This window comes from Lepidothrix coronata, unplaced genomic scaffold (assembly GCF_001604755.1).
Source record: "Lepidothrix coronata isolate B3197 unplaced genomic scaffold, Lepidothrix_coronata-1.0 Scaffold223, whole genome shotgun sequence".
In the NCBI taxonomy this organism is placed as follows: domain Eukaryota; kingdom Metazoa; phylum Chordata; class Aves; order Passeriformes; family Pipridae; genus Lepidothrix; species Lepidothrix coronata.
In genome coordinates this window covers 775,710-794,470 of record NW_016690403.1, presented here as the reverse complement: position 1 = coordinate 794,470, position 18,761 = coordinate 775,710, and the positions used below count along the sequence as shown (strand labels likewise).

The following is an 18,761-nucleotide window of genomic DNA, read 5'->3' as shown; positions in this document are numbered from 1 at the left end:
CACAGGAGATGCTGCTGCCCCCTCACTTGTGTGGTAGCACTGAGGAACCATCCAGAAGCACTGGGCAGACCTTCAGCAGCACTCGTTTGTGCAGCGAGAGCCAGGAGAGCACTGCTGTCACTGGGACCTCGTCCCAGGTGCCTCTGGACTCCCTGGGGGGTTCCATTTCCAGATGAAGAGTCTTTTGCACTGTCATCAAACACTTCTTTCTTCAGCAGCATTACCAGCAGTGCCCTGTTTGCCCCCGTTTCTCTGTGGTTTTGGGTGGCTGTGGCTGAGCTGCCCTTGGGCTGCAGTGCTTCTGTCACTGCTGGTTTATGGGCTCAGGAAGGTCTGTGGGCAGGCACCGAGGCACTGACCAGCCCTGCCACCACAGTTCTCTCTTCTTTTACACCAGACTGCCCCACAGGCCATCCCAAAATTACCATCTCCCTAAGGAAAGTGGAGAACATTTCTGTAGATGCAGCCAGTTCCTGGACATGTGGAGTGTCCCTCAAATCATCTGCTTTGCCCTTAGATGAGGGAGAATTACGAGGTTTTTTCAAGGAGTTGCTTGTTCCTCTCGGTGTAGAAATGTGAAAACCAAACATGTTTAAAGTGGTGATAAAGTCATGCTTCTGAGGCTGAACAAATCTGAATTATTACTGCTTTGAGGCCCCTCATGTGCAGGAGTGATGCAAAAGCAGTCTCCTTTCTTTGGCTACTGGAAATCTTTGAAATACAATGCCCACGTGCCCTCCATGCCCTCTTTCTTCTTGGCATACAGCATATCTCATCCTGAAGGTTGGTAGGACACCAACCCTTCATGCTGCTGGGGTAAAACACAGCTAGTGAATGGTTGCAAAGGCCAGTAGAACCTGTACCCCTCCTGTAAGGGAAATACTGCTCCATTTCTGCTTCTGGTCATTCTGCCAAGCTGTACTGTAGGGTAGGGCAAGTCTTACTTTCTCTATTTACCAAATGGCCATAAAAATATGTATCTAGTGTTATTTAAGACTTGGCTGAGGTTTCTGTGCTGGGATTAAAGGTTGCAAATGCTGCAGGGTTCTGTAGGGAGTCAGTTCAAACACCACAAGCTCAGGGCAGCAGGTTGGAGCGACTGTTGCTCTGTTGCAGTAGCAGGTATCAGATCAAATGATTGAACCAGCAGACCCTATTCAGTATAATAGAAATGTCATTTGTAGTAGAATTTTGTCTTTGGATTTATGTCCCTTGCTTTGCAAATAAATGGCTTAGCTGTGCCTTGGCATTTAATAGCAGCAGGGGACCATTATCCTCTAACAATGCACTGTTTCATTGACATTATCTCTTCAGTAACACAGTATTGCAGAAGGAAACTGTCTAGGTGTGTTTCCTCCTATACAGAAAGCAAAATGTAAATATAGAATTTATGGTGGTTCCTGCAGCTCATTTCAGTTAATCTACTTTTTCCCTTCCCTGAGACAGGTTTGGGAGCAGGGACAGTTTTGGTGTTTCATAGACAGGAAACATTTAAGACCTGCTTGTGGTATGAACAAATGAAGAAGGGAACATTTTGGTTTTATTTTTATGATGCTTTTAGAGAGGTGGTGGTGAGGGGAACCTTGGAGCTTTAATTAGAAAACCACACAACTAATCTGGGGTTTTAGAAGATGGATTGTGATATGTGGTTGTCTGGGTTTGTTGGTACTTTTTTGTTTGGTAGCGTTTTGGGGTTTTTTGGACTTCAGACTTGTTAAGAGCCAGGATTTGGCAGAAATGTCATTCCTCACTGCAGCAGGTCCTGAATTATGCCACGTGTTATATGATACCAACATGCCACTTTCTGCAGACGTTTTCTTACCTGTTTATTTCTGTCTTTCACCAAACTCCCAAGTAATCAGTGTAAAATCATCTACTAAAAAACCAGTCTGAGAATAAACTGCTCAGCCTGTTCCATGGCTGAAACTGTATTTGTACCTGTAGCATGAGCTGTGTTCTCAACCCCCCAGTTTGGGTTGATCTGTTCCTGTACCTGCCTCGTCGCAATGTTTCTTCCTGGAATTTGCAAATATGTTGTTTACTTTGTGGAGCAAACCTGGTTCATGTCCTGTTCCTGCCACGTTCTGCCCAATGTGGGGTGTCCTGAGGCAGCTGCAGGGAACTTCTCTTGGAGTAAGACAGCAGTGCAGGCCATGAGGCAGGTCAGCAGTGGGCACTGAATCCATGTGGGAGGGCTGAACCTCTGTCCCTTGGAGGCACCAGTGAGTGCTGACTGAGCTGTGCCTGTGTTTGAGCTGCTTGTTCATGTGTACCAATGGCACCTGTTGCTTTTAGGGGTGGTGTGTGGTTCTTCTTCATCAGACTCCTAACAGGATGGGATTTTTTAGGTTTTTTAAATGCAATTTTGAAACTTGCTCTTTAAGTTGCTTCAGATTACTGCTAGATCCCAGGACTGCTATGCTCAGATTGACCAGGTGGACATGAAGGAACCATATCAGTGTTTCAAAAAATTACATGAAGATGGAAAAAAAATTATCTAATAAGAAATCAAAAGTAAAAAAGGTCACCTCTTTTTGTCAAGCATTTTATGTGAAGCATTGGTGTGAAGCTGTCAGTTATTTCAGTGCTCAGTTTTTATCTATCAGTGAATGTATTACCAGTACTGGGGGATTTAAGTAGGGATATTTTTCTAGACTTAACACTGTTTGGTGTAAAAAGATGCAAAAAATTTGTTAGTCTTTAAAGAAACAAGAGAACTCTCTTCTGTTACTATTTCTAAATGTGACATTTTGAGTGTCATCTGCCACAGTTCTACATCACGGAAGGACCAAGAGGTGCTGAAGTTCAATCCTTAGGATAACCAATCTCATACCAAAGTATAATCTAACAGGAATTATCCTTTAGTGACAGTATAAAGTGCCCTTAAAATGACAAATTAATGAAATTATTGCGATCTGTGACATTTCTGATAGTGCCCTCAATTCTTGAGGTAGAAATTTAAGACACAAGTCACTGAAGTTCAGGAGACGTGAGCAAGTTTTGCCCTTTTTCTTCCTTCTTAGTTTATTTCCTTTTCTTTTTTTGATTAGGGATCACAATTTGGATAATTGACTGCTGATTGTGTGATGGCACATTGTCCTAAGCAGAACATTTTTCCATAAACATTTGTTTCATAAGTAATTTTAACTAATGTCAAATACTTATGAATCATCCTCTTATCACTTACAAAAAAGAACTTTTAGTCTTCCATCTGCTTCTCCTTAATTTTCAGCTTTATTACACATGCAATTACAATTTTCCTCTTCTAAATAATTCACTACACAGTTCATTTCCCACAGAAGGTAAATGAATAAAAATTTGTTTTCTTTAGCATTGTCCTGTCTGTTTTCTGTGCCTGGCTGGCAGCCAGGAATATTAGATTTCAACGTTCAGTTTTTAAAAGTGTGACTTGTGGTGTTAGTAATAGATAAATATGTATGGGGATTGTGTAAATTATCCAGTGGTTGGAATCTGAATCCCCTTTTAACCCCTTTTTTTTTCCTGTTCAATTCTGAGCAGAATGGCCAATTGTACTGAACTGAGGTGAATGCTGAACGTTGCTGTTGGGCTACAAATAAGCACTCCCTGATGAGGGAGGAGTTATGTCCTGATCTTAAAATCACTGTTGATGGAGAATCTACAGAATACAGAAAGCTCCTGTAAGACTGCATAACAGATTCAAAATTCATTCTGAGTAACAGATATCCAGCTCATTGAGTTGGCAGTTGATGAATTGTCATGTTCCAAAGCCATGAAAATCCATTTATTGGGTGCTAAAGTGTCATGATGTCCCTAAGAAAGATAGTAATTTAGTGTTTCTGCCTAGTTTATTGGAACTTCATTTGGGTAGGAAGAGGAGGTTAAATCCTAATAAAATCAGTGTGATGTGATCATAGAAGTTGAGGTCTGTGGTATGGAGTTATATGTTTCTGATTAAGTCATGCCTGGAGTTTTTTACATTGGAGCCTCGTGATATAGCAGAGTGCAGAGAGAAATGTTTTTCTTGTTAAGAAAAGACATATCAAGAAGTTTATGGCAGTGGTTTTTTTTCTTTTTATTACCCTCGTGTTTCTTTGACTCATATTAAAGGAATCACACTCATGTAAGGATTTACAACAAACCTCTACTAGGGAATAAGAAAGATATTTACTGTTTAATTAACTGTTTAATAGTTATTTTTCTTACAAAGTGTAACAGCAATAAAAATAAAAAGTGAGTGAATAAGTTACTAGAAATGGAATAGGGTACGTAAAGGATTTTTTTGCACCCAGATCTAGAGAAATATGGGTCTAAATAAAATCTAGGAATCAAATAGAATCTTAAGAAGAATCCGTGTGTAAATGGCTCACGTGTATCTCCAGTTGAAGGAAGCTCAGAATTGTCACTGCCTGGATTCATAGTCCATAGAAATAATTATTTTTCAAAGCCTGATACTGAAGTATAGCCATGATTTCACTGGGGGCAGGATTAGCAGGCTCAGGTGAAGGTTTGTGCCCAGAATCTCTGGGCCTTCATGAAAATGCAAAAATTATCTTGGTTTACGTGGGAACTTCCTGGGGTTGGTTGGTTTGTTTTTAAGGCCTTCTCAGTGTTGATTTGGTCAAGTGCTCTTTTGTAAAGCCCTGAAGGACATGCTCAGTTTTAAGCAGTTAATATTTTCCTCAGGAGAGGTCTGTCAGGAAGCATTGACTGTGGATTTGCTTTCTGTTTGTGCAAACTTTGCTGTAATTAATTTTCAAAATTTTCTCCCATTTAATTCTCACAGGCTCTGAGCACATCTCCAGTTGTAAATATTCCTTGCTGAATAGCTCAGCCAAGCAGACAGGGATGTTTCCGAAGTTCCTAAATGAGCGTGAGAGCGCAGGCTCTGTGAGTGTGACCCGTTAATTGGGAGCTGCTGCAGTGAATCATGTTGTGCTGCAGGGCACTTGAGGTCTGGCTCCACTTTTTGAATGCTGAGATGAGGAGATAATTTAAGAGGAGGTACTTAATTGTAATATTTGGTGACATTAATAGCAAGTTGTCTGATACAAGAGATGAAATAATTAATTTAGGGCGTTCTTGTCTCAATGTTCACAGAAAAGCCCAGGTTGGAAAGGACCTTAAAAGATCACATGTACTTGCTTATGTCCCCTGTTCTTCTCCCTCCATCCTCACTGAGGAAAAAAAACCCTCCAAATGTTGCCCCAGTTTTCTAGACAAGAGCACAAGTTGCAATGTGAGTCTGTGTGCCTGGGTCAGCAGGCAGGGTTTGCATTCCAGTGCTGCTGCAGCACCCCAGACATCCAGCACGTTCTGTAGGAAAGAGCAGAGCTTTGGTACAGCTAAGGAAGAAATGTCATAGCAAGTAACAAAGCAAAAAGCAAACAATAAAGAATTTGCATTAGCATTATAAATCAAAACTTCCAATTGTATGCAAGTGGTAAGGGACAAGAAAGAAGCTACTTTGAGTAGAATCAGGGAAGACATTTTCGGGAGGAGTGTGTGAGTGATGATTCTGAAATGCTGTTAGGAAGGCTTTTGGTCAGCATGTTAGTGGATTAGCTTAGATACTTGGATAGTAATGCCATGAGAAAATATCAATGTCTGTTTTTAACAGCAAGATCTCCTAAATAGGATTTTCAAAATCCTCTGCATGTTTATTATTCTAAATTGGTCTTTGAAAACAAGGTATATTCTCATAATGATTTTTATATTTTAAGTCAAAACAAAAAAAACATTTTCTAAAACAGTAGCCATCATGGTGATGTGAGACACATCTGTGTATCCTGTCTGTACTTAAATAGGTTTCTAGACATTTGGAAAGAAGGACTATTGTTATGAGGAAATAATATCAGTACTTTTCACTGGCATAATGCCCTTTTTAAGATCCTCAGACTTTAACTAATGAACTGCATCTGTTATTTATGACTGTTATCCTGGAAAGCACCATAAACGAGAGAGAACTGTGGGTAGAATCTCCATATAGCAGTCTCATTTGCCAGTCAGACTTTGAGATAAATTTATACCTGAAGTTTAAATATTTTCACTGTGACTTTCAGGGAAAGATGATGATCAGAATTCAAGGATAGTGTTTAAAAGCAAAGCCCTGGAGGGACAAATCTGTGGTGTGTAATGCTGAGGGTTTGGGGCTTGCTTTCTTGCTCATGTAACGGGTGGGAGGAAAATGAGGAAGAGAGTGAGATCACTGATACTTTGGCGATAAGTGCATTACTTAAGATTTCACTTTTTCAAATTGGACAAAATCATTCTTACAAGGAAGATTTTAGAGAACTTCTACTTCATTTGGTCATGGTGGAGAATCATGACAAAGATGAGTTTCTTTAAAAAAAGATGCTAAATTTTAACTAGTGTGTAGCAACATAAGAATATATTCTAAAGCACTTTTGTGACTCTTGAGAGAGGAACTGTGCTGTTATTTTTAAAGAATAGATGTGTCATCAATCAGCCCAGTGAACTGATCCATGAGTGCGTTTCATGCATGGATTAAGCAGCTCCTGGCCAGGAGGTTTCCCATCGCTGGGCTGTGCTGGCCAGCTGACAGGGAGTGTGCTCAGGCAGAAACACTGCAGCAAGCACAGCAACTCAGGAGCTCCTGGAGATTCTGCTTGTCTAACACCTGCTAAAGCCATGCACTTACTGCTGTGGCTTTGCACTTATTTGCTATGGTCTGATAATGTGAGAGAAAAACCAAACCCCTGCAGCTAATGTCTTTTTGAACCTGTTATTACTAAAATATTTAACAAAATCTGCCCGGTGAAGGTACAAAATGAGTTCAGAAATCCAGTGTTACAAGTTCCTCCAGACCAGTGAAGCTACCAGGAGATGGGTCATTATTTTCAGGACAATCTCAGTGGAGTCATCACAGAGCATTTTGATTATTTTTGTGTCTTTGTGTGTGTGCTTGAATGGTTCAGAATGGAGATGGTTCCTAATGTGTGTGCCTTCAAACATACGTGTATATACACTCAGTGTGACTGATGGAGCTGTGTAACTGCCCGAGGGCTGGATAGTGGGTGGAATTCAGGCTGAGTGATGGGGCTGGATTTGTTCAGTGCAGTGGCAGTTCAGCTGGGGGGAGAGCAGTGAACGTCCCTGCAAGCAGCAGTGCCCAAGAACTGTGAGTCCTTCCAGTCTGGTTTAGGTTTTGAAAAAGGACAGGACACAAACACAAGTTAAAGAAGGAACCGGTTTTATTGTAGAAATACAAACATTTTGCTGAAAAAGTGCACTTTTTTTTTAATTTTGGGGAAAAAACACAATCAAGAAAAGAGGCAATTTGATATGGTTTTAATTGCAAAGTATCTTATGGACAAGTCTGTGATGATTTTATAAAACTTGCTGTGTGGGGGCTGATTCTTGGTGCTGTCCAGCCCAAACTTGAACTTCTTAAGAATTAGTTTCAAATCACCAATTTTCATTTATGTCCAGTATTCCAGCAGTAGCACTGCAAATACGTTTGACATCTCTGACTACAGCAGGGAAAGGGAAATAACAGCTCTTCCATAAACTTAGGGCTGGAAACCCTTTTGCCAAGTCATCTTATGAATGAAAACATGTTTTGTGTAAGTTTTGAAAAACGTTTGACAGTTCTGTCTCCTGCAACTTTAATGTTGGTTTCTGATCCATGGACTGGTTTGTTTTCCACATCTTGATCAAATTTCTGAAAGAGTTCTTAATCTAAGAATTGGGAGGGATAAAGTGGGAATGTGTTCTTGAGACTTCTTTCTAACACAGCATATTGACTTGGTTAATTTTGATTGTTTCCAAAAATATAAAGATATGAGAATAATAATGCATTTCCACATGTCAAAAAAAGCAGCAAATGCCTTGCATTCTGTTACCTGTGCAAGGCCACTGCTGCTCTTTTAAACTCTTAATCTTCCGTCGGGCGTGAAGAAAAAGCAACACCCTGTTCTCAGTTACTCCTGAAGGTTAATGATGTGTGTGATGGCTCTAAAAATCAGACAGTGGTGATTTTATATCAAACTGGAATTAAGTTGCAGTCAGTGCTAGGTCAGGGTGACCATCCTGATTTTTCCTTTTTGAAGCATAGGGAGCATCTTTCTAAATGCAAGTAGCAATTGCATTGCTAATAAAGTGTTGTTCTTAAGCATAGAGAAAGAAAGGGAAATCCTCACTATTCAAGGTCTTCAAGAGCAGGTTGGATAAAGGCCTGAGCAACTCGGTCTGACCTCACAGTTCTCTTGCTTTGAGTGTGAGGTTGGACCAGAGATCTTCTGAGGCCTTTTCTAGCCTGAGTTTTTCTGGGGAAATATTGATACAGCATTGTCCCTGCAAATCTCTCCCATATTAACCTCCTATTGATTTCTTGTAGATGAAATATGCAGGTTTGTTGTGGAGGAGAGATACTTTGTTGTTGAGGATATTGCATCTGTTCTTTGCTATCAAGTTTTCCGTATCTGTCAAGGAAAATACACCTTTGTAATAGAGGCACTTGTAATGGAAGTCCTCCCTGTGAGATATTCCACTAGGCTTTGACTTAGCTGAACTATGAACAGTTTAAAGTATAAGTAATGCAGGTACAATAACTATGAAACATGCAATATTTTTCCACCTGATTTTTTTTTTTGAGATTTTTTTTTTCCTGGAACATAATAATATTAATTTTTCTTTCATCTGAGCACATCACTTATTCTCTTGTAAGTGTCTCAACTAAGTATTCAAGTGTCTCAGCTAAGTATTACACTTACACTTGTAAGTGTCTCAACTAAGTAACTTCAACTCTTTGCTGAAGTGTTTGGCTGTCATGCAAATCAGACATTCTTACCATTTTCCACAGGCTTGTCATCACTATGAAAGAAATGATATGTATTTATTTTAAATTGTCCTTTACTTCAGTGCTGACAGTTCTCCACAGTGCCTGACATTTTTGAGAGGAAACAGCCTGTCACATCTTGGGTTACAGGGAGACCATTTAAAATGCAGGACCAGGCCTGTGTGCCATGGTGGCTTTTCTGTACCCTCCCACTCCGCACTGCTCGAGCTTTGTGAACTCTGTCCAGAGGTTCCAGTGTTCAAGAGATCATTGGCTGGGGAGGGCAGGTAAATCCAGGGGTTCTGTCTGTCCCCACAGGATCTGTGTGTGACCAGTCTGAGCTCAGCTGCAGCCTCGGGGATCACCCCCTGAGCTGGGGACGTGTCTGGGGAGATTTGTGCTCTCCAGAGTACATTGCTGCTTCCAAGGCATCAGGTTGTTACTAACACTGGATTAATGAACCATTTTAGAGCTGCTTGGAGCTGGCAGGGCAGAGATGAAGTGTTGTGGAATCCGTGGTGACTGTTTAACAGGGGGAACCACTGCTGGTGCTTCCCGAGGCACTGGAGAATGGCCTGGGAAACAACTGGCACAGAGCCAGGCCTGGAGCCCCTTCCCTTTGTGATCACATTGTCTGCACTGGAGGAAAACAAGGAGGGGATTTGGGCTTTCCACCTACCTTTGTTTCTTTTTTTTTTTTTTTTTTTATTTAAAAAAAAAAAAGGAAAAACCCCATAAACAAACAAACAGCAAAAATGCCAAGAAAGCCAGCCCAGAAATGCAGTGTGGTTGGTCGTGATGTGTGAGCAAATGTTTACACAGACACAAAGGGAAAGGACTCCGAGCTCCTTTAGAAGAAAACTCCTTTACTTTATTCTTATCCTGGAATTCCCACCTCCCTCCCCTCACCGTTGAAGGTGTTGGACATGCAGGATTCTGAGAGCTCTTTCTGGTTTTTTGCTTTTGAGTCTCTTCTGCAAAATAATACCTTAGGCCACTGTCTGCTCTCCTCAGACTTTTCAGTTGAATCTCCAGTTCTGCATAATCATTGATTTATTTCCCCTCTATTTAAGATTATGATTTTTTTTGTTCTTTAGTGTTTTCAGTAAGTTTTACTCTTTTGCAATGCTGTTATATAATATTATATAATAAGGGAAGCCTAGTAATAAAAGCAATATAAATATGATTTCTGTTGTAGGTGTTTACTTTTCTGAAGATCTGTAGAATTGTACAGTTGCATAGGAAATGATCTTTGAACTCTGGGAAATGGCTTGAGATACATGAGTAAAGAAGTCTTTGAAATTCAAGTATAAATAAGTGGGTTTGATACTTCTTGTGGCTTGAAATATTTTATTCTACTTCAAAGACATGACTAAATGATAATAGCACATAATTTTGTCTAAGGCAGAAAACTAATGTTTCCAAAACTTCTTTCAAGTGAGTATAGCTGCATTTATTCATCTTATTCTGCATTTTTGTGGTCATCTGAGACTCCTGCAGTGCTGTATCGAGAGCCTGATCTTTCAGAAGAGAACGAGCTGAGATCCCAAGGGATGTGACTCTTGGGCAGTAGCAGGGAGGTAACAGTTTGCAGTGCAAGGTCCCTTCAATCAGTCTGCCCCTTACTGCCAAGGGACAGCACATCAGAGAGGGCTGAAGGACAGGGCAGTCACTGGGGGGACGATGAGCAGTTGGGGGCTGCTAAAAGTGCCGTGGCTCAGTGTGGTGACTTGGCAGAAGGAAAATCGAGTGTCAGTGTCTTGTAAACCAGCTGAGGTTCCAGGAAACATCAGCTGGAAGTGCTTTATTTCCCTTCCGTGCAAGGAATGTGTTGAAGCCATGGCATTGTCTGAATCAGTGCACAAACAGTGAATGTTGGCTGCTGGCAGCAGTGCTGAGGAGACACGAATTCACCATCCTGTCTCTGGGATCGGACAGTTCCTTCCTGCAGCCCTCACAGAACCAGCAGTGAGAAGGTTTCTGCTGCAGTCCAGCTCTGCTGCCAGTCCTTTGGCTTTGGTGCCCAGGTCTCTGGCTTGAGTCAGTAGTACTGGGTTGGTCTGAGAGCTGATGTGGGACATACACAGCCCAGCTTTGCTCTGCTGTTCAGCTGGCAAATGAGAATTGCTGGTGCCTGATTGTGGGGTAGTTGCAGCAGAATAAATGGTAACTTTGCTTGTTGGGATCTTTTCTTTTTGGGAAGATGATAGACTTTGGAAGATACAATTCCCATCAAGAAAACCCCCCTTGTAAGATTTAGGGGACACACTTAACTACAAGTGTTGCATGGATTTGAAGCCAGTCTGGGAACGGGGACTCGACAGATTGAGGAAGTTCAGCTTGAACTCTGTGTAAGGTTCCTGATGTACGTTTTTTGAAAGGGCACATGACAATTTATTTTGACACTTCTTTGGTATCACCCATTCTTTGAAGAGTTCTTTCTGCTTCTGTGTGAGTCACCTTGTGGTGTGTCCAGTGTTAACAGAGTGGAGCTTTTACATTCTTCTTGAGAGGACTGAGAATTAGGAATTGAACCTGTTGTAGTGTTTGGTTTTAAACAAAATGAGGATTGAAAGGACTGTGAATCAGCACTCAGGGAAAGACACTGCTTTTGAAATAAATACACTGAAGGTCCTTTAGCTTGAAGTGCTTTGTTTTGTATTGTTTTATAGACCACTGACAGTGAAACACCCTGTGTGCTTTCCTTGTAGGAACAGCACATGTCACTGATAACTGCATTTGAGGCTGGGCAGGAAGAGAATTAACATTTGCTCCTTTCTTCTCAAGTATATACTAGCTTTTATAGTATTAAAATACATTTTGCAGTGTGGATGTATGCTCTTAATATTTTACGAAATGGCACTTCTAAATATGTCAGCAACAAACAGCTTCTTAAATGTACATATTAAATAAATGTAGTGTTCAGGCAAAACCTTCAGCTTTGAGCATCTTCAGAAGGAAATGATTCCACTTTAAAATTGCTGTACTTGGAAATGTAGTAAAATACTTTTACAAGTTGGGAATAACCAGGAGACTTAAACCAAACCACAGATGAGTTCTCCATTCATTACTGAGAAGCAAAGATAAATGCTTCTTCAACTCCATGTTGTTATATATTGTATTTATAAAATACAAAATGTATATTATATACTTTGTATATTATATACTCCTCCTGCTTATTTTTTAGGCCCAAGCTGATTGTTGGTTTGTTTTGTTTTTTTTTTGCTTAAGAAAAGTTATTTGAGAGCATCAGTGCAATGTGAGTCTAAATAAGAATGCCAGTGTTCAGATTTGATGCTTTTCTGCACAGTATCTTCCCTTATGTCATTGAAATAGATGGTCATTCACTGATGCCTTGGCTATCTGCAACAATTCTGTTTATCTAAATTTAAGTTTAAATATCTCAGCTTGTTTGCATTTCCAGCAGCTAAAAGTGTTTGCAGGCAACCACCACACAGTTAACATTCAGGATAGAACTTACTCCTAAATATGGTGATACCAATGAAACTGTTGGATACTTTTTTATTCATATGGGAAATTATGCATTAGATTAACTTGGTCTCATATTTGCTGCCCTTCTGTTTGTTGTGTGAAGTAAAGAAGATGAAAACTGGGGAGATGAATTTTACCTGTTGAGGAGAGATCTTTTCTTGGATCAGGATAGAATAGGAGTAATGATCCATTTTCTGCTGCCTAAAATTTGCTCTAGACAGAATAAAAAAAGTTTATTAAATTTAAATCTAGGTGAACAATGGAGTAATAATGAAAGAGATAAAATGGATATTATTTGTGTATTTACAGAAAATATAGTGTTTGCTGATTTAAATTCTAGGTTTGCTTTCAGCTTTGTCAATATTAATACAATTGTGACAGCATTTCAAGCCTCATGTGGCCAGGGCAGCTGAGGGACCTCTTTATTTCTGTGGGTACAGTGTGTCTCTGCTGTACTGGAAACAGGCTGTACCTCTGCAGTTCATGTGTGCAGTGGTGTACACAGACACATCAGGAGGTTGGGGTTTGTATTCCTTTCAGCTCATTGGAATTACTCCCTTGTGTTAGGCTTTGAAGATGAATTCGCTCCTGTTTCATCTTCAAACTTACACTAAGTTTCTAACAGTCCCATCCTGTGAATTCAATAGGATGCTAAAGCCTTAACAAATTAAAATCATCCTTTACTTCTATTCCTCTGCTTCTTTTGTGGTTGTGAGGGGTTTATAAAAATTTAGTTAAGGTGTTCTGTTTTGACCATCAGAAACTCCAGTCACATCTGAAAACTAGGGCCAACAGATGACAGATAATTTTTAGTTGGAACACCAGCTCTTTCTGGAACACAGTGTGTTTGATTTTGAACTCCAGCCTGGTGACTTGGCTTTCCTTTGAGCTATGCCAGTGCTCCAGATTTACACTTTTATGTAATTCCTTTCTATGCACTGAACCATGCATGTTTAGTTTGCTTCCTCCTCTTCTCTTCCTTTTACTGAGGTGTAAAGAGGGAAGCATGTTCTATATATATGCTATATATTAATACATGTGGGTTATTCCTTAGCATAGGAATAAAGTACAGCATTCCAAGCATAATAGGGGAACAACTGCTACAGCTCATCTACTTTATGTCGTGACATATTAGCATAATAAAGACTAATAAGTTTTCTTAGTGCCAGTATATTACTGAAGCTTTTCTGATATCTGGATATGAATCAAATCCTGCAGAACAGTGATGAAGCAGAACAGCAAAACCCTTCGGATGTAGGTGGAATGTTCTTGCAAGCAGAATCTCATCCTGATCCTGGGGAGATGGGAAGGGGAAGAGATTTCAGATTGTTAAAACTGACCAGATTATAGAATAGTTACCAGGTGAATGTATTTGGTAGTACAACAGTTGGGAAGAGTTATTTGGTGTTTAACTCCTGGTGACAGCCCAGCTTTGTCCCCGTCTGTGCCCCTGGCAGGAGGAGCAGAGCTGTGCCCGGGGGGTACAGGCTCCATCAGCACATGGAGGGGACTGCCCTTTAACCACTGCAGGCAGGAGGACTGGAGGGGCAGCATTGCCACCCATGCTTTGTGTTGATAAGGAAAAAATGCCATAACTGTCCCAGCAGAACATGGATTTCTCCCTGCTGCAGTGAAAACTGAAGAGGCATTTTGAAGGCCGTGTACATGGGCTCTTCTGGGGAAAGATGCTTCGAAAACTAAGAGTGTTTCCACCACTGAAATGCACATTTCTATAAAACCCCCAGTTTATACTGATCCATCTGAGTGCACACTGTTGTGCAGAACAGGGGGGTCAGTTAGTTTCCAGGTGCTGTGTCACTGCTCAGAGAGCTCTGCTGGAACACCAGAGTTCTCCCAGGCCTCCCTCGTGCATGTGTTCAAGGGTGGACTGTGTGCATTTTAAAGTGAATAATTACAGCAACGTCAGTTATGCATTAAAAGTTAAATTAGTAAAGAAAGGAAAAATAGTTCTCTGGGTACTCAGACATTAGTATGAAAGTTATTTCTGATTTTGATGTTCTTTTTCAAGAAGTTAAGGAGGATGAATCCCACCTCTCTTCAGTAGTAGAAGAAAGTCAGTGTGTCTGTCCAAGGCAGGGACACCTCCCACTACCCCAGGCTGCTCCAAGCCCCATCCAACCTGGCCTTGGACACTTCCAGGAGAGGGGCAGCCACATCTTCTCTGGGCAACCTGTGCCAGGGCCTCACAGCCAGGAATTCCTTCCCAATATTCCATCCATCCCTGCCCTCTGGCAGTAGGAAGCCATTCCCTGTGTCCTGTCCCTCCATCCCTTGTCCCCAGTCCCTCTCCAGCTCTCCTGGAGCCCCTTTAGGCCCTGGAAGGGGCTCTCAGCTCTCCCTGGACCCCTCTCTTCTCCCCAGAGCAGAGGGGCTCCAGCCCTCTCTCTGATCATCCTCATGGCCTCCTCTGGACTCGCTCCAGCAGCTCCACGGCCTGATGTTGGGGATCCCAGCTCTGGATGCAGAACTCCAGGTGGGGTCTCAGGAGGATGGAGCAGAGAGGAAGAATTCCCCCCGGATTTGCTGGGGGACACAGTTGGCTTTCTGGGCTGTGAGTGCACTTTGCTGGGTCATGGTGAGCTTCTCATCCCCCAACATCCCCAAGTCTTTTCCTCAGGGCTGCTCTTGATATTCTTTGTGCATTATTTATGGAGTTTTTTTAATATAGGCTAATATATAATGAATATTCTGCCTCTGTATAAGAGTTTCTACAAAGATTACAAGCTTTGTAAGTATATTGATCTTTAAAACACCAAAAGGTCAAAGCAGCTGGGACAAAGTGTCCAGCAGTGGCTTGCAGCAACACCATGCCAGTCTTATGATAGTGTGAATATTCACCAACACACTAATTGTGCTCTCGGAATTCTTCAGCCAAGTAAGCAGAGTTACTTCATCTGTAAAATTGAGTGGAAGACGGAGAGTCTTTAGCACAGGAACCTCAGAGGCTTCCCTTGGTTTCAGTGCCCAGGGGAAAGTTAACAGACTTTGAAGAGCTTTTAATTTAGAGAAGTGTTTGGGTGGTAACTGCAGCTTCAGGGACAGAAGGCCTGCTCAAAGCTCCTGAATACAGAGACCTTGAGGTGAAATTTGGATCTGTGAATGTTCCTGTTTCCTAGAACTCCCAGGCTTGTAAAGTGCTGCAGAGATTTGCAGACTGTTAAATTCTACATTTTTTTCCATTTTATTTTTAAATATTGAAGTGAGACTTCCATAAAACGTGAATGCCTCATCGTCTGTGTCCTCCTTGCTGTTATTAAGCATGTACAAGATGTTCAGTATTGTAAAAATAAATAAATCTACTTATGGAAATGGTGAGCAGAAGTGTTTGCCTTTAAGAACAGTTCCAGTGAGTACATGTGTGTTTGCATTGTCAGGTTTGCATATGTGTGCCATCTGTTTCAATGCCATTTTTGTTTGTTTTTGTAATCCCAGGACTATACCTTGACAATGTACTTTCAGCAAGCGTGGAGGGATAAGAGGCTGTCCTACAATGTGATCCCTCTGAACCTGACTCTGGACAACAGAGTAGCTGACCAGCTGTGGGTGCCAGACACCTATTTCCTCAATGACAAGAAGTCCTTTGTCCATGGGGTCACTGTGAAGAACAGAATGATTCGTTTGCATCCAGATGGAACAGTCCTTTATGGACTCAGGTCAGTGTGAACCATTTCTAACTCTTCTGGCTCTTAATTTAAAACCATGATTAAAAGCCTAAAAATAAACCCCATTCCTTGCCTTTCTTAATGCCATTCTTTTTATTGCTGTATTCTGTATAACTGATGATATTCCAGAAAAAAAAAATTAAATTAAGTATTCTAAGGACAGATAAATTTTTCTTTTTTTTTTCAGTACAATTATGGAGATAAAATGCCATTTTTAGTACAGTTCAGACACTTGTATTAAGAACAGATAAGACTGTAAATATCATTTGAAATACTAATTCAGGATTAAAAGCCTGGTTTGGAATTGCTTCCTCAAAGGAATTGAAATAGAAAATACAAAATGAGGATTAGAGGAAAAAATGGAAAATGTATATGCTAGATGAATTGGTAGTTTAACTGATATATTTTATAAGTATTTTTGTTTAAATATTGTATTGGTTTGTATGAACCAGCTTTCTGATTTTCCCTAAGAGGTGTGACTTGAAATGTTCTTCTTGTTGTGTGTGCCTGTTTGGAGAGTGGGGACTGGAGAAAGCAGCAGGAGAGCTTCACTCTTGAGGAGGTCTGAAAGCTGGGGCAGATGTCTGGTTAGCAATGTTTGGAGGAAAAACAATTACCCAGAAAGTGATTTAAAAATCTTGCTGCCAGAGGTGACTGAGAACCTGGCTGGGGAGGTGACAAAACAGGGGGCAGGCACTGTTTGGGTTAACAATGGCAAATGCAGAGCTGCTGCTTGGATTTGCCATTTGTGTCGTGCCCAGGTGTGGTTCCTGTGGGAGCAGGAGGCTTTGGCACTATGGCTTGGAGCAGGTCTGGAGTTGGTTGTTGTTCAGTGGAGCCTGGAAGCAGAGTTGTAGTTTAAAGTGAAATATAAACCACCTTCGTACCACACATCTGTGTTACTGCAGTGAGAGCAAGAATAACAATGGATTCAGCCCAACTTTCAATTTAAGACTATGAAATCATAATCTTTATTTTTCAGAATAAATTAGAAATAGATGAAACATTTCCTCCTTTTCATTAAACATAAATAGCAAATCAGTTTTAATATCTTTTATGAGATGTGATAAAGTGAAATGGTGTCTATTTTTTAGTTAAAGCTGTTTAATGTAATTAGAGGAAACATTATTACTGCTTGGATCCTTTATTACCCAGGGTTATTTTCTTCAATACTTTCAATCACAATATGGTATCCAAAATGGTTTTATAGTAATTCCACGTGTTTGGTTGGTTTGGGTTTTTTTCTATTGTAGAACTTTTGCACAGCCCAAAGTTAAAGATCTTTAGACAATTTTGTTTTCCAATCAGGAAATAATTTTCTAGTCCTCTGGTATATCTAGCAATGTCATGTTTGGGATTATCCCTGTAAGACTCTGCTGGGTACATCTCAAGTGTTGTCTTTGCCCTGAGAGGGATGGGAACTCTGCCATTGTTCCTTGGCTGTGCTGAAATGAGCTGTGCTCTGAGGGCAGTGCAGGACGAGCATCCCCTGGGCCCCCCTGGCCATCCCCAGGATCAGGGACTGCATTGGCTCCAGCCCTCCTGGAACTGCAGAGCAAGAGGGAACAACCCCTCTTGTTTCTTAGACAGTCAGAGTGTTGTGGTGCAGACTGTGGCACATGGACAGACACCTCAGAGATGAGGACATGGCAAGGAAACCCCTTCTTTTGTGTCCTAATCATTAATGATCCATGGATGATCCACGGTCATCCTTTTGTGATGGAATGTTAGAGGATCCCTTCTCTTCCTCCTCCTCAGCTGAATAGGTGAGAGAGGCTTTCTGGCTGAAATATCTTTGAAACCGTGGGCTGGATGGGGCAGATGCACTGGTGGTACCACGACAGGATGGTGTGAGGGATCATATTCTGCCTTTGCCTTCACTGGACCGTGTAGCAATCAGTGATCTGAGTCTAATAGTAAGGTTTCAGTTTTATAGCATTAAATAGCTTTTTCTATCTATTTCATCTAAATCCAATTGAGAGTTAATGTCATTTCAAGTGTCCACAGTACTGATATATTTAATGCCTGCTTAGTAATAATTTCCACATATCTTAAAAATGCCTGCTTAATTGTGTTTTCCACATATCAGCTAGAGAATCCCAGACATTATTATTGTTCTGAAAATCACTGCTACTCTTGCTTTGTAATTTACCTTTGCTTACACTCGCAGTCACATATTCTTACTTTGAGATGTGTTCTACTAAAGTGAGGTTCCTTTAAGTATCAGTCTTAAATTTTTTTACCTCCCTGTGCCTCTGTTGATAACCAAGTGTGTCCATATATCACATGCACACACACACGTGTGTTACTGTGAATTTGGCTGCATTTACCCTGATTGCTGTGACCAAATGCATGGAACTGCAGGGGATCTTATTAATATAAATGTAACCAGCCCATTCTTTTATGTCCCTATAGTTTAATCTCTATTTCATACACAAGCAGTGATCCCTGAACATTGTTCTTTTTGGTTTTGTGAGCCCATACATGGTATTCATGTCACATCTGATCAGATCTGACATTGTGAAGGTAAATTCCAGGAAGGACCAGGAGGCACTTTGGGAAGCACCTGGATTGTGCTGTCACTGAAAGAGGGGAGGGAAGAGAGCAGTGGCTGATAATGGCTGTGGACATCTCTGTGGTTGGCATGTTGTCCTCACAGCTGCCCTGGGCATGCTGCAGGCACTGGGGAAAGGCAGAGCTGAATTCTTGACCATTTTTTTACAGAGAACATGACAGACTGGCTACTTTTAGGTTAAGGAGGATTTTTGTTTCTGAGGGATATCTGCCAGCTATCTGTGCTTTGGGAA

General features: G+C 41.0%; 1 protein-coding gene across 9 annotated transcripts in view; it reads left to right on the top strand.

The window, feature by feature from the left end:
- GABRB2 (gamma-aminobutyric acid type A receptor beta2 subunit) overlaps positions 1-18,761 on the top strand; it is a 159,660-nt gene that overhangs the window by 65,700 nt on the left and 75,199 nt on the right. For all 9 annotated transcript variants that reach the window (XM_017833868.1, XM_017833866.1, XM_017833869.1 and 6 more), the window contains one exon: positions 15,725-15,945. In XM_017833868.1, coding sequence (XP_017689357.1) covers positions 15,725-15,945 — 221 coding nt within the window. The remainder of the gene's footprint in view (positions 1-15,724; positions 15,946-18,761) is intronic.